The sequence below is a fragment of the Charadrius vociferus genome, unplaced genomic scaffold (genome assembly GCF_000708025.1).
Source record: "Charadrius vociferus isolate BGI_N301 unplaced genomic scaffold, ASM70802v2 scaffold1631, whole genome shotgun sequence".
Lineage (NCBI taxonomy): Eukaryota > Metazoa > Chordata > Aves > Charadriiformes > Charadriidae > Charadrius > Charadrius vociferus.
Window position 1 is genome coordinate 177,652 of NW_009647010.1, and position 14,481 is coordinate 192,132.

The 14,481-nt window shown below is 49.9% G+C and overlaps 1 protein-coding gene across 2 annotated transcripts in view; it reads right to left on the reverse strand.

The window, feature by feature from the left end:
• Positions 1–14,481, reverse strand: part of RBM19 (RNA binding motif protein 19) — a 63,160-nt gene that overhangs the window by 31,378 nt on the left and 17,301 nt on the right. For both annotated transcript variants that reach the window (XM_009895426.1, XM_009895425.1), the window contains 2 exons: positions 14,308–14,363; positions 12,727–12,843 (listed from right to left, as the gene is read on the reverse strand). In XM_009895426.1, the coding sequence (XP_009893728.1) occupies positions 12,727–12,843; positions 14,308–14,363 (173 nt within the window). The remainder of the gene's footprint in view (positions 1–12,726; positions 12,844–14,307; positions 14,364–14,481) is intronic.

Sequence of the window (14,481 nt, forward strand, 5' to 3'; positions counted from 1 at the left end):
AAAAAAAAAAAAAGAAAAGGCAACGATACACCTAAAAATAACCTGCCAGGCCTGACCGGCATCCAAAAGGGCCGCTTTGCCCTCCCCAGAGTGGGCATTTCCAACAGCTTTTGAGCACTGGCTGCCCGGGCAGGGACACCCAGCTTGCAGGGACCTCATTTCTCCATGCTGTGAGGTTTCCAGGCCAGCGGCTTTCAACAGAAGATCCTAATTTTTCAAGGCAAAACAGGTAGGTACAGCTCTCCAAGCTGGTACACAAGCTGCCGTGCCCATATTGGAGTTGACGGATTAAATGAGATGGGAGCAGGTAACAACACCCCAAGAAGAGATGCTTTGCTTGAATAGAGGCATTTACCAAGTCACGAGCTTTCCTCCCATTCTTGCACCGGTATCAAGCAACGGGGCTCAGGAAACCACCTCCCACCATCGCCTGTCTGCCTCCGAACAGCCCCAACGGCCCACGTACCTCCCAGAAGAAACATCTCTGCTTCAAGTGGAAGATCCCCTACACGGGAAAGGGTAAAAGCTGATGCCAAGAAGCATCACCGCGAGCTGGCCGCATACAACGTGCCGGGTGACAGGCAGCTGCCAGGGCGCAGTGCTTTAGCCAAAAAGGAGGTGCGAAAGCGTTCTCCTGCCAGCAGCTCATAAGGGCAATGCCAAGGTGGGGGAAACACACTGCCCCGTGGAGAGACGGCGATGTCCCCAAGAGATGTGGCTAAGTAGGAGGAGCCTGCTTTTGGTTCGCACATCAGAGGATGGGCTTTTCGAGGAAGAGAGGACCTCAGAAAGGAATCCGAGCCAGAAAAGCACGGAGCAGAGTCGACTAAAGAAATGGAGTAACGCCTAGATTCATAGACTCTCTGCTGTTTAGTAAGCATTAGAGAGCATCGGTAACACCCGGCTCTCACCTGTGGGTACCAGAGGCCGGTGCTGGCACAGGATTTGCCGCTCTCATCCTTCCTTCCCAAGGGCCCAGGGGGTCTGTGGGCACGAGAGCCACAGGTCCCTTGGGGCTCACGGGACTCCTCTTCCTGCCCAGGCTTGTAACTCCCCTCCCAAGGTTTATTATAAAGCCTTTCGAGTCTCAGACAGGACGGGCCATCAGCTCTCTGTGCCTCCTAACGCGCCGTTTCCTTCTCTGCTCTGCAAAGAGGGTGACCCAAGCTGGTTTTTTTTGCTGCTGCGTTTTGCCACGTGCAGCAAGAAGCGTGGCCGCAGGGTACGCGATGAGAGAAAAGGGGAGGAGACGATCCTTCTGGCCCTGACCCGCCAAAAAAAATAAATTATAAGAGCACACGCGGACAAAAGCTGAGACACCTTCTAGGGATACGAATAACAAAAATCGCTGGGGATGGTGCAGAATCCCCACTGCAGGAGAACTTTATGGGGGGGAGCGAGCTGCCAGCCCGGATGGGCTCGGGAACCCCGAGACTGTGTGGGAGCTGTGAGAGTCCCAGCCCTACCTTGTGTGACGGCGAGAAGTCCCTGCAGAGGTGACAGCTCTGGCAGACTCGGCGAGCAAACGGCCGAAAATGGTGCAGAAAAGGGGGAGAAGCGAGAAAGGCGGCAGCGATCTTTGCAAGGGAGAGCCAGGCTGCGCTCGCTCACGTTAAAAAAAAGGAAAGGGAGACGACTGGTTAAGGACCAACTTTTAAGCAGCCTCCTCGCTGCCCACAGGTAGGGCAGGGCAGGTCGGCAGCTCCCCTCCCTCTCTCCTTCCCTCCCTGACACTTCCCCCGCTGCAGCAGACCTAATTTCATGGGGTTTTTGCACAAGCAGCGGGGTGGAAAATGATCAGCGAGAGGCAGCGCGTGGCGAAATAACCCCCGTCCCCGTTCCCCACATCCCCCCCCTCGCAGCCGTGAAGCGGCAGAGGGGGGGGACGGGACCCACGCTCCCCCCACCCCCAACCCCATCACCCTCCTGGATGCTGACGAGAGAGACAGCGCAGTCCTGCGTGACAGCGTGAAATTAATATGATTTTGGGGGAAGCTGGCAGTGAGTAATGAGCGTCTGAAATACCTGTCTCCACTCCCCCACCCCGCACCACCGCCCCGAACTCTTTTAACCCTTTGGCTGCTAACGCGGCAGCGGGATCAAAGGGTGGGAAGGGGAAGACCCGAGTTAAAGAGAACCAAAAAGGGGGCACGGCAGCCCACCCGACAACTGGCTTTGCAGGGCAAGTCGTGGCACAAATCCCGACGGTGCTGCCTGCGATCAGATCGAGCCCACCGAGGTGCCGAGACCAGCGCTCCTGGGCTCGGAAAAGTCATCGTTGGTGCCTCTCCAAGAGAGGCTCCACAAGATGTCAAAAAAAAAAAAACCAACCAAAAAAACCCATGGGAGGCTGAAGGGGGCCCAAACCTGTCCTCCATTCATCCCTGGGCAAGTCCCAGAGGGCCATCCATGAGGGGGACAACCTGATGTGCCCACACCACAGATGGGCAGCTAACAAGCGGGTCTGTGAGAAGCAGAACCAAGGAGATGGCTTTCCCAGGGCCAGTTTCCCTGGTAGCTAATAAAATGAGAACTTGGTCAGAAAAAGATGTCCCATCTTCAAGGGCAGCTTACGTGAACTCTTGGATGTCTAATAAGGGTCAATCCCATAACACCACCTTCCTGGTGGCCTCAGGAGCTTCCTCCTATACTTAATTGCACCAAGTTCTCAAATTGAAGATCTCCTCTCCTCTGCCAGATGCCTGGAAGGGGTCAGGATGCTGCTGGGGGAGGAGGAAAGGGAGGCGAGAAGACAGATGGTCAGCCCGATCTGCCTAAGGTTGGTTTCTTCAGGAAAAGCAACGCGCGGGCAGGAGCACAGGCAGAAACGCTCGTGGTGCCACCAGCTGCAGAAGCCAACACGGTTCAAATGCCTTTGGCAGGGGGTCTGCCCTGGGGGAGGTAAGAAGCTGTGCAACCAAAGGTCCTTAATTGTAACCATAGCCCAAGGCTTAAAATCCACTGGATTGGAAGAAGTAGAAATGCCGTAGCAGGCTTGAGGTTAAAAAAAACCCATAATAACGCAAAGAGAGTTGCAAACAAAGGACACAGTGTCATCCTGAGGAGAAAACTGTGATTCATTAGAGGCTTGTTCAGGACCTTCTCATGAAGGGAGACTGAAAAATACCCACATGCCAGCAAAAGGCAGGAAGGTGGGTGGGCCAATGTCACCCTGCAAGAATTCTAGTTAAGAAACGCAACAGAGAGAAGAATTTTAAGATCAGGAAAATAATCATCTTGACTGCTCCTTGACTTAAAGGCTAAGGCACAAGCTCAAAAGTTAGTCCAGTGTCACTTCAACATTGTAGATTCTGCAGCCCCCCTGGCTGCCAGCCCCAAAAGTGGCCAAGGGGCAATTTTGAAAACGAACAAGAACGGGCTACAACGTAAGGCAAAAAAATAACATGTTTTCCTTCCTTATATATAGACGCACACATACTCATCTTAACAACTCCGACAAAAGGAGACCTTCTAGTACTGATAGCACCGAGCGGGTTATTTACAGGAGACAGCAGCTCCTACGGGCTTTGGCGTTTGCTTCCTATCGAGGAGAAAAAGCCCACGCGTACGCACGCACGTGTGCCAGTCCCCCTCGGCACAGAAACACGGCAAAAACCCCAAAACCCAAATCCCAGAGTTACATTTGAGCAAGACATTTCCAAAGCAGCCCCTTCCCGCCCCCCATCGCTTTCCGCCTCCCCGAGCCCCTCCACGCGGATGAGCAACGGAGTCTGTGCGTAAAACTAATTAAGTTCCCCGGGGAGGTTCGGCTTGGTGCCCTGGCGAGAGATGCTTCGGCAGGAGTCGGGAGGAAGCAGCCCAGAAACTCCCTTCATTTGCATTGGACAACCGGACTGCGCAAAAGCAGGCAGCCGAAAACTCCTCGGCAGAGGTTTCGGGCGAGCGGAAAAGGGACCTGCGGGTATGGAGTATGGGGAGTGCAGAAAAGGTGGTGGTGGTGGGGGGAGAAATTAATATAAAAATCGAGTATTGCAATGAATATTCAAGGCAGGGAAAAAGATGTGCTGAAAAATCTTCCTTCTGCTCTTGGGAAGATCCACCTTTTAAAGCAACCCTGTCAAGATAACACAGAGTTAAACATTTCCTTATCTATGTTAAACACCTTTATGATTCAAACTGAAAAACAGCGCTGAAAACCTATTTCCCCTCTCCCCCACCCCATGGCTCATTTCGGATAGTCAAATTAAAGTGGCCAGTTACATTTCTGGCCTCTGAACATCAGCCCAACGTTGCTGTGTTTGGGTTTCCAGTACATAAGGGAAAGGCTTGAAGAAGGACCAAAAAAAATAAATAAATAATTTGTTTAGTTTACTTTTTTTGAGGTAGTGAAAGAAATAAACCCCGTATTCTCACCCGGAGCTCTCGACTCCCGAGGCTGGCGCACTTATCTGCAAATTGGTGCCCAGAAAAAGCACCTGCACCCTGCGTTTCCCTGTGCGCCGCTCCCCAGCGCCCGCAATTTGGGCACGGGGAGCGAACGAGGATTAATAAATCCCCCGCGCTGAGCCGGGCTGTAAGGATGCACCTGGGGTAGGCTGTGCAGGAGAACAAGGTTGAGCGTGATCCAAAGGCGGACGACACAGGGCGGTCCAGTGGTGTAGGCTAAGGGGGAAGATGTAAATCTCCAAAGAGCACCCCGCAAGAGGGGAAAATGGGGGTGGTAACGGAGACCAAGGGCGGGAGGAGAGCCAGGTTATGCGGCGGGATCACGGGGGGACGGTAGGCTGTCAGGAGAACAAGGTTGAGCGTGATCCAAAAGGCGGACGACACAGGGCGGTCCAGTGGTGCAGGCTAAGGGGGAAGATGTAAATCTCCAAAGAGCACCCTGCAAGAGGGGAAAATGGGGGTGGTAACGGAGACCAAGGGCGGGAGGAGAGCCAGGTTATGCGGCGGGATCACAGGGGGACCACAGCAGCTCAACCCAACAGTCCTGCAGAGTCAGGACTGCAAACGGCAGCCCCGAGTCTGCTGGAAGGAGGTGCATCCCCCAGATGCTGGAGCACAGGGGGAAATGTAGTTGTAAAGAAACTCCATCTTCGCTTTGCAAACCCAAAATCCACTAATGGGGCAGAGCTCCTCAGCCAGGAAGGAAGGATCCATCAACCAAACAGCTTCCCAACCACGCCAAAGCAAACCCATCCAACAAAGACACGTTTTTTTTTTTGCAAGTGCCTTCAAATTACGTGGGGCCCCATCCAGCAGGCGAGCGAGAGGGGCAGAGCTGCCCCGGGAAGCTTCAATCCAGAGCAGTATCCTGCACCCCCTCCTCCCCATGCCAGACACGCTCCTCCTCAGACGCTCGGCAGCCCAAGGCACAGACCTCGCATCCTAATTAGGAAGCCGAAAAATCCAGCGTTAACGCAAAGCGCCACATCATCTGCCGGCACTGTCGGAAGCCGCTTGCATTTACATCTCCTGAGGATGCGGTCTTGAACTGTCTCACTGATGCTCCTCTTCCCGTGCATGCAGCCCCGCGGTGCTCCCGGCATGGGCTTGGACCACGGTTTTGGGAAGCCACCTTTAAAACAGGAAGAGGCTCTATCCCCCAGAGACAGACCACACCAGGGCAAAAGCGCTGTTAGCGTGGGAATCCACCCATACGCTAAAAGATAAAGGTATCGAGATATAAAGATATCGGAGCACATACACGCACCTACGCGTGCGCTCGGATGCAAACCACCACACCATCGAGTGCCTGTGACCCCAGGGCACTCGATGGCCTGGAGCGGGGACGGCTTTGGAGATGTCCAAGAATGACAGGTCACTTTTTTAAACCACCCCCTTTATTTTTTTTTTTTTTTTTTCTTTTTTTCCCCCCTTGAGAACGAGACCCAGCAATCCCACTCCACACCAAACCAAACTCAGAGGCATCATTACCGCTGTCAGCGCTCAAATGTGTAATGAGACATGTTCCGCTCCGTGCTCCTCAAACTGTTTTTGACAGGTTTCCACCTAAACGTGTGCCTCTCGGCAAGACACGTGTTCCACGGTCCTTCCGTGTGCTGGCACCAACATCCCAATTCCCAGGGGAAGTCAGAAAGATGGGATCCAGCGCCTATCTGACGGATGGCTACAGAGAGCCCACCGATGCCAGCTGCCTCCCCAGGGTCCTTCTGCTTACGCAGACTCATTTTTGTGCACCCCCTTCGAGCACAGGCTTGCAAGCACGGCACCCTGCGACAAGCAAAGGTGAGAGCATTTGTTTTAATACACTTATTCTCCCAGACCTTCTCAGGAGCTGTGCCCTCTCGCCAGAGCACCTAAGCCCCAATCCACAAAAGGTCCTTAAGCGAGTGATCAATACTGGCCTGAGTAACACGAGCCAAAGAATTGAGCAAGGTATCCAAGACTGGATCCCACAGGGCCAGGCGCTCTCCTCTCTCATCTGCAGGTTGCTCCAGTACCGGATTTTATTCATCCGACTCCACGCCAAGCGACGAGGGAGGTTGCTGAGCCACAGGCGCCAGACTGAGGAAGACCAAGAGGTTCTCCCCCGGGGCAGAAGTAGCCTCCTGGGGAGGAGGGGTGGCACATTGCTCTGGGAAACATCTTTGCATTCACCCATAAGGGAGCAGAAACTATTCGCTTTAAACCAGTAACTACACACCGGTAGGAGGACAAGAGACATTTAGGTGGTGGGCTTTGCTCAGCACCCAAAGAGCTGCCCCCCTTCTGAGCCCTTCAGACCGGATCCAGCTGCAGACTGACAGCTGGACTGTCTCCATAAAATGACTCCGAAACGCGGCTTGATCTGTTCGGGGATATAACCCAGATGAACAGGGAACGAACCCAACAGTTCCTACCACAAGAAAGAGTCGATGATCTGCTCCGCTCCCTTCCACCAGTACCGTAGCCCGGCGTGCCCAATGCCTGCGCATCCGCCGACTCTGCCCTGTCGTCCGTCCGTCCCCCCCCCGCAAATAATATTCTCAATATTTTACCTACGTCAGTTTGATTTTGTTTTGATTGTAAAGGGCTAAGAGCATAATAAATAGGAATTTTTATAGTCCTATGAATCACAGTCATGTTTGCAATGCTTATGCCCTTACCTAGACTCTGTAGGGTGCTGGGGGGAGTTTCCAGCTGTTGAACAGTGGAGAAGGATCTGCACACTTTGGTTTTTCACAGGAGGACACACTACATGCTGGGAACATCACTCCCAGCAGACGGTCAGGAGCTTTTAAAAGCAAAAGCATCACTTGCACAGTAATCTCACCTTAGATTGTTTAGCAAGCGATGCTCGCAGCACCGTGCATCCTCGGGCTGTTTGCACTGAATATTCTAATTAATACTGCTCAGCACTTGCTTAACAAACTCACGTGTTTATGAAGGGACTAATTTTTTTCCTCCTCTGCCTTTCGGTAGGCAAAGATTTCCACGGCTTCAACAGGGCAATGTTACTCCGGGAAGGAGAAATTGTCTCCAGTCATGTAGACTCCATTACTGGGAGAAAGGTGTGAACAGCAAGTATGTCTGGCAGACGGATTCATTATACCACCGTGTCCTTTATAATGGGAAATGAAAAGCCCATTCTGATAACTACACTTTATTATAATAGGTCAGCAGAAGTGAGAGGCATCATCTTATAAAATTAACTTCATAAAGACGGCCTTTAAAAAAAAAAAAACCTCTGCTGATTTATCCACCGTATCTTTCTTCAGAGATTTTTCTTCTCCTAGAAGAGACATGACTCCAAAGTCTTGTCCCACCGGCTGGCTTCACTTTTACCCTCTATCAGAGGGAACAGATCTGTTTTCTCCTAATCAGTCCCAGGCACTTGTTTTGCCAGATGCAATAAATGCCACGTCTTTGTCAAGACGGAGAAAATAGTCAGCAAAGTAGTTAAAATTAAAAGAGACACCCATCCCCGAAGGTCTTTCTAAGCAGCAGCATTACTTTCTTTATAGGAAAGTCAGAATATGGAGATAAACGCACCCGATAACCTGTTCTGTGCTCCGGCATACCTTTCAATTGCTTTTTCTGCTAGCTGCTTCTTTAGTCAAACTGAAGTCCAGTGTCTCAGCTGATAATAATTCTATGATTTTACCGCTTTACACAATGCGTTTGAAATCCGTTCCTACAGGTGAAAGGCAAAGGACGGCCAGACGGGCATTAAAACACCTTCCACGCTCACAGCGCTGACATCTGAGCTCGCTCCGAATTCCGAGGGTTGGGGTCTACCGCAGCTAATTGGCAGAGGAGGGCTGGAAGTGATGGTCATCGCGATTTTCGGAGAATTTATAGGTATATGGAACCTATGGTAAGTTCTCAGCTGTATTTTGCAAAGAAAAGAGGAAACAATGCCAACCCCAAGACGTGCTACTTGAAACGCAACTCTAACAACTGCTTCCTTCAGTAGAACAAGCGACAGGTACGTCAAAGCCGCGGCAGACTTTCTAAGCATCTACCCCTCAGGTTGCATTTCATTGGGTAGAAATCATTAAGACGTCCTTTTTCTAAACCTGATCGTTCCCCCTTTGGGGAAAATAAAACATACATCTCCTTGAAACGTTATATGCCAACTGCAAAACAGTCTTATTTTTAATATGCGTGAAAGTTGGTGCAGAGAGAAGGAAGAAGGACGGAAGAGGATGCTATGAAACAAATAGTTAATTGGAACTTCCAATGAAGGCTGCATGGATCTAATGTGATAGATTTTAAAGGAGCCTAATTTTCAGAAATTGCCAGAGCTCCAATCTGTGAAAATGTGGCCTTTCACAGATCTCCAATTCAGCTTGCCACATCTAGAGTTCCTTTTGAAAAAATAAAAATAATAATAATAATAAAAAAAATATATCTCGCCATAAAAGCCCCCCAGTTTGGTAGCAAAAATTAGCAGCCTTCATGGGATATCAATCCCTTTGTCTCTCCTCCCCTAACTATGGCTCTTTGGAAAGAACTAAGGACCATTTGCCTTTTGTTATTTTTCCAGGTAGTAAAGATAAGAGTAGAATCTAATAAAGAACAAAAATGGGGGCGAAAAAAAACACACGCCCACAAAAGCTAAATCTTCACACCTAGCCCAAAACCAGCCCCTATAATTGAAAAGCATTTCTCCCTCTGAAGAAAATAACACCTATCTGGTCTCAAAAAAGAAGTAATAAAAAAAAAAAATAAATCCCCTGAGGGTGCGAGAGGGGTTAACACCTCCAGCAGAAGATGGCAAGACACGCTCTGAACCAGCACCGCACACCCCAGCAAAGCCACCGGCTGCGGTGTGGAAGGTGGGCAGCACCCGAGGCTCACGGAGCCCTTCACCAAGACATCGATTTCGCAAGCGGAGGATTTCGGCTGTTAACCAGAGCGTTCACGACTCCCGTATAGAGAGAATTAAGCATCGCTTTTCTCCAGCCCAATTAGAACTCGATATCCCCAAACTCCAAAATTAAAAGAAACATGTTTGCTTTGAATCTCCTGCAAACCGTGAGTTTGGGGGAAAAAAAACCATCGATTTGAATTTTACACCCGCTCACAGACCTTTCCCGAGGGACTGGCTGCCCTCCTCCCTCCCCGGGATCCACCTCCCCACCGGGGACAGGCAGGGGGAAACTCCGGGGCAACGCGGCTCCCCAGACCCCCGGGTGCTCACGATGCGGGGGACACACGCGATGGGAAGCACACGTGTCTCCAACCGCTTCCAAACCTCAGCGAGGTCCAGCCCAGAGGATGGCGCAGAGCCTTTGCCCGTGGTCCGCACGGATGGCCCCAACGGGCTGGGGAAGGGCAACAGCGAGGGAGGGCACGTGCCAGACAGCCACGGGCTACCTTCGACTGCTGGAAGAACACGGACGACGGTGCAGGGCAAGTCTAAGCATTTAAGTGACGCATGTGTAAACACCGATATTAAAAAGCATAAGGACAACCAGGATTTCCTGAACTGCCAGTGCTGAGCAGCACCAGGTACACCACCTTTCAAAATTCGCTATTTATAACAGCCAACTCCTTCGTTTTGCTGTTCCGGTGTCGTTAACACCTACTGCGGGTCCATTTAAAAAGGAAGACACAGCTCTCCGACAAAGCTCAAAACATGGAAATAGGTGTTTGCGGAAGTATATATCCTTATTTCCAAGTATATATCCTTATTTCCAGGAAATATAGATATATATATTTGGAAATAGATATTTGCATAATATATGTATTTGTCTGGGCTAATACACGCACATCTATAAAGTGTGCATGTCTATTTATTTATTAATTTTTCTCCTGCCCAAGCAACTGAGGAAAGAAAAAGCGGCAGGCGCAGAAGGAAGCAGGTTGGGAGCCATCAGCTGCGGAGCCGGAAAGTGGCTTTTGAGGATGTGAAACAATAGAGGAGATGCTCGCCCTTGCAACGCTTCCCACCTCTGCGGGCTCGGGGCTGCTGCCCTGCGTGGCCATGCCCGGTGGGTCCCCAGGCTGGTTGTCCCTCCTTGTCCCCAAACTGGCTGTCCCCCTGCGCGGTGGTCCCCAGCCAGCCTTTCCTGGGCAGGCTAAGAGTGCCCCCTGCAGCCCTGCCATCCGTCCCGCCTCCGCTGCCAAGCAATTGTTCGCACTTTCCAATAAATAAATAACAAAACACAAATAAGACAGGTTCCTAAACGCAGAAAGAGCTAAAAGCTCCAGAGTAAAGGCTTCTGATTTAAAACCCACAAAAATAAAAAAAAAAATAAAAGCAATCTAGAAGGATGAAGTGTTTAGCAGCGCTCCGTCACGCCTGGTTTTGGCCACTCGGAAAGGAAGGAGGGATGGCAGGGGTAGAGGGAGGATTGTGGGTCCCCCCCAAGCCGTTGGCTTTTGTTTTGAGGATAAAACACACGTCTCCGAATATCCTAGGTAAATGAAACGGATGTTCACGCATCGCTCCGAGAGCGCTGTCAACAGCGCACGCGGCTAGAAGCTGCATGTTCCTTGCAATATTAATCAGACAGCTCCTCTACCCCTCCTCTCCACAGCACTAAGGTGCCAGACAAGACAGGAGGAAAAAAAAAAAAAAAAAAATCACACCAAAACACCCCCCCACACACACAGTCTCTGCTGGGCTTTTCTGTCCTTGTGATATACATAAGCCTCCCAGCTCCTTCAACTTAACCTAGGGCCCTAGAAGGCAAACAGATCCCCCTGGGTTTTGTTTGCTCCAGCTTTAGAAAGGTCACGGCCGCAGCCACACGGTGCTGGGGTTTAAATCAGCGGTGCCTCACGTGCTAAGAGAACTCGGCACAGCGATTTGGAAGTCCACCAATTTTGCCCTGTTTCAGTCGGGCTTCTCAGGGCTGCGTTGAAGCAAAAGCATCCAAGCTGCACAGCGCGAGCAAGAAAAGCCTTTCGCTCTTCTGTAGAGATCTTTACGTTGCACCTACCGGCACCCTGCCAGCAACAAGAGCCAGTTCACGGTCTGTGTCCAGTTACATCTCCAGAGCCCATCCCAAAATGGTGCTGCATCCTTACACCTTGTGAGGAAACAGCCTACCAGCCACACGGGAGCCACCGTCCTTACCGGTGGGCAAGCCAGGAGGACATCACATGCCAATAAAATAGGTAGAATCCGCTGTATGTAGGCAAATGCATCGTTTCCCCCACAACCAACAAATCAGTGCCCCATCGCTCCTCACAAAGCAGTTTTCACTGCATGGTCTGGGGAGGTTTCAAAGGGTTAAGTGATTCCTCAACTCAGTCCCTTTGGGAAGGACCACCACAGCCCTGACCAGCCGAAAGCGCCTGCCTTCTGCTTAGAAGAAAAGCCTCCTCCTAACACAGCACTTCACTTCAGATGTCAGCTATCGCCCTTATTTTGCAGATGGGAAACACTGATGGGCAGAGCTGGACACCGATTCCCCCAAATTCCTTCTGGAAGCCAGTAGAGGAGCAGGGACAATGGCTTGGGTCAACGAGCAAAAGATTCTCATCCCGGCAGCTGTAGTTTACAAAGTTTCACCTCCTTTCTGGGATGCATTACGAGGCTTAACGAGCCACTGCACAAAAGGCTGTGGGCTACAAAGAAAACAGAGATCAGCCAGAGCACAGAGGAACGCAGGCTGGGATCCTAAAATCCCTACTCGACGCTCTCCCAGGCAGGTCTCGTGGCTGAGAAGGTGTTTCATGCCAGAGCAGGTACCACAGGCAACACAGTCCCACATCCTTACAGACACGGGGCTGCTGATGGCAGACCGCGTGAGGCACACACAGAGAAACACTCGTGGAAGGGAAAGCAAGGTGCCAAGCGCTCCCTCCGTGATAGGAAGGAGCTACACCATCACGTGGGCGAGACAGATGGAGGAGGGAGCCGGCCCCAGTTAAAACCTTTCACACCAGCTGTCTGCAGCGGTTCTCGGGGCTCCTCCCCAGCCAGGTGTGCCCAGCATCAGGGAAAGCTGCTGCACGCCTCTCAGGCAAGAGGGAAAAAAAAAATAAAATATCCAATGTTATATCATTTACTCGACAGGCAGGGAAGATCTCGAAGCTCCATGGACATCTGCTGTGCAGTGATGGGCCACCGGGTCTGAGAGTGGCTCCAGCAAAACTTATGTGATCGCTGTCTCACCAGCAGAATTTCTATACTGGTATAACCTGCCAAGCCATTTGTATTTACGTTCAGTGAAAGGCTTGTTTACTTCCACAAAGGAAACAAAACTCCGAATATTGACGGTCCGATAGCAAGATCCCATATGAAAATCATACCGGCTCCAGCCCGGAGCACTCCACAGACCCGAGAGATAAGCGCTTTCCTACCTGAAGAGTTCCCTGATTTCCCTGATGGTGGCCTGGAACGGGATGTTTCGGACCAGGATCTTGGAAGTCTTTTGCTTCTTGACGGTTTGTTTCTTTCGGGACGATTTCACAGCGGGTCTACGAAGTCAACAGAAAGGGCAGGTAAGGACCACCCCGCAGCAAAACGCCCATCCCACTCTGGCTCCTTCAAAATCAGGGATGCAGAAAAATTAGCCAGCTAGCTCACACCAACATCCTCACTGCCATCTTACTGGCGACAGTGGAAGGCTCATACATCACACCAAGAAGGAATGAATTTAAAGGATTTAAATCCTACATCTGAAAAATCAACGTTTCCAGCTTGTTGACAGTTGACACATTTGCCACCAGCTTTTGTTTCAATATCAAATCTTGTCCATTCCAGTGTCAGGAGAATGTACTATTTGACATATTAGAAAAAAGAAAAAAGTTTAACGTAGGCTACTTTTGATTCTTTTTCTTACTGGCTTACAAAATAGCAAATGAAGTTTTTGACTAGATTATTAATTTGTTTTTGTTTTTTTTTTCAACTTCAGAAATTTGTATTGCATTTGAACAGAATTTCCCTAATACCAACACAGCATCTTACTTCTTAAAGCAAAGCATTCCGCGTTGCAGGTTGGGTACTTACCGAAGGGATTTCAAAAACCAAAATGGATGAAAACCATTTATTAAAGAACTGAAATACAAAGTGCAGACGGGGAACTCTCAGACCACTTCTGGTCCCCAGGGCCCAGATTTCCAAACAAATTTTGACATTACAGTGACACCTCCTCCAGTAGGGTTTCCAAAGTGCTTTACGGACAGTTTTTAGGTGCCAACATTCACAACTAATCACTGGATTACTTTTCAACTTTGCACTTAGAAGATTCTATACTGAATAAAAACTAGGAAGGAAACCCTCACAAGCAGGACTCGGACTCCACGTAAATTAATCCACAAGTAACCGCCTCCTCCGCACCTGATAGCCCAAACAAAACAAGTTAAATCCAAATTTTTTTTCAAGCAAGAAAAAAAAACCACAACAAACCCCAACTCAGTTTGATCAGAACTGGCAGCAGAACATTATTCTTAAGCCGCTGTTCTCCCTGGTGAACTAGGCTAAAAGATTTCAGTACCCGGAGAATATTTGTCTTCTGGAACTCTTTAAAGCCACTGGAACTTGGGCTATCAGTTGATTTTGCCATGTTGACTGAACTGTCATCAAAGCAGAGGTTTTAGAGGAGTTTGTTCCTTGAGTGTGGAAGAAAACTCAAGTGACTGGTTCCCACTTTGGGCTCATTTTTGGGGTCCCATTACTGCACGCTGCTTAGGGATTTTAACTGGAAACACATCATTTAGTGAGTGAACGTGTTCGCATCAGCTATTCATCATTTCTTTTGTCTTTTCAAAACTGACTAAAGCGACTCCGAGTAAAGCCCAACAAAGGCTGAGGTGTTCAACAGCCAGAGCACTACTGACCACATCCCTCAAGGCACAAACGTTAGGTGAGAAATTAAGACCCTACCAAGCATTACCACAGCTTAAATGTAACCTCGTTACGGGGTGAGACAGAAGCTTTACCTGGTAGCCCTCTCCGAGATTTTCACTTCCAGCTTATGGCCATCTACAGAGCAGCCCTAGAAGTTAAAACAAATAAAAAAAAATAAATATATATATATAAAAATAATCAGTCACAACAGCTTCCAGGATACAAACACAGCATTTCACATCTTGCTCTTTCCCATACGTTCCTCC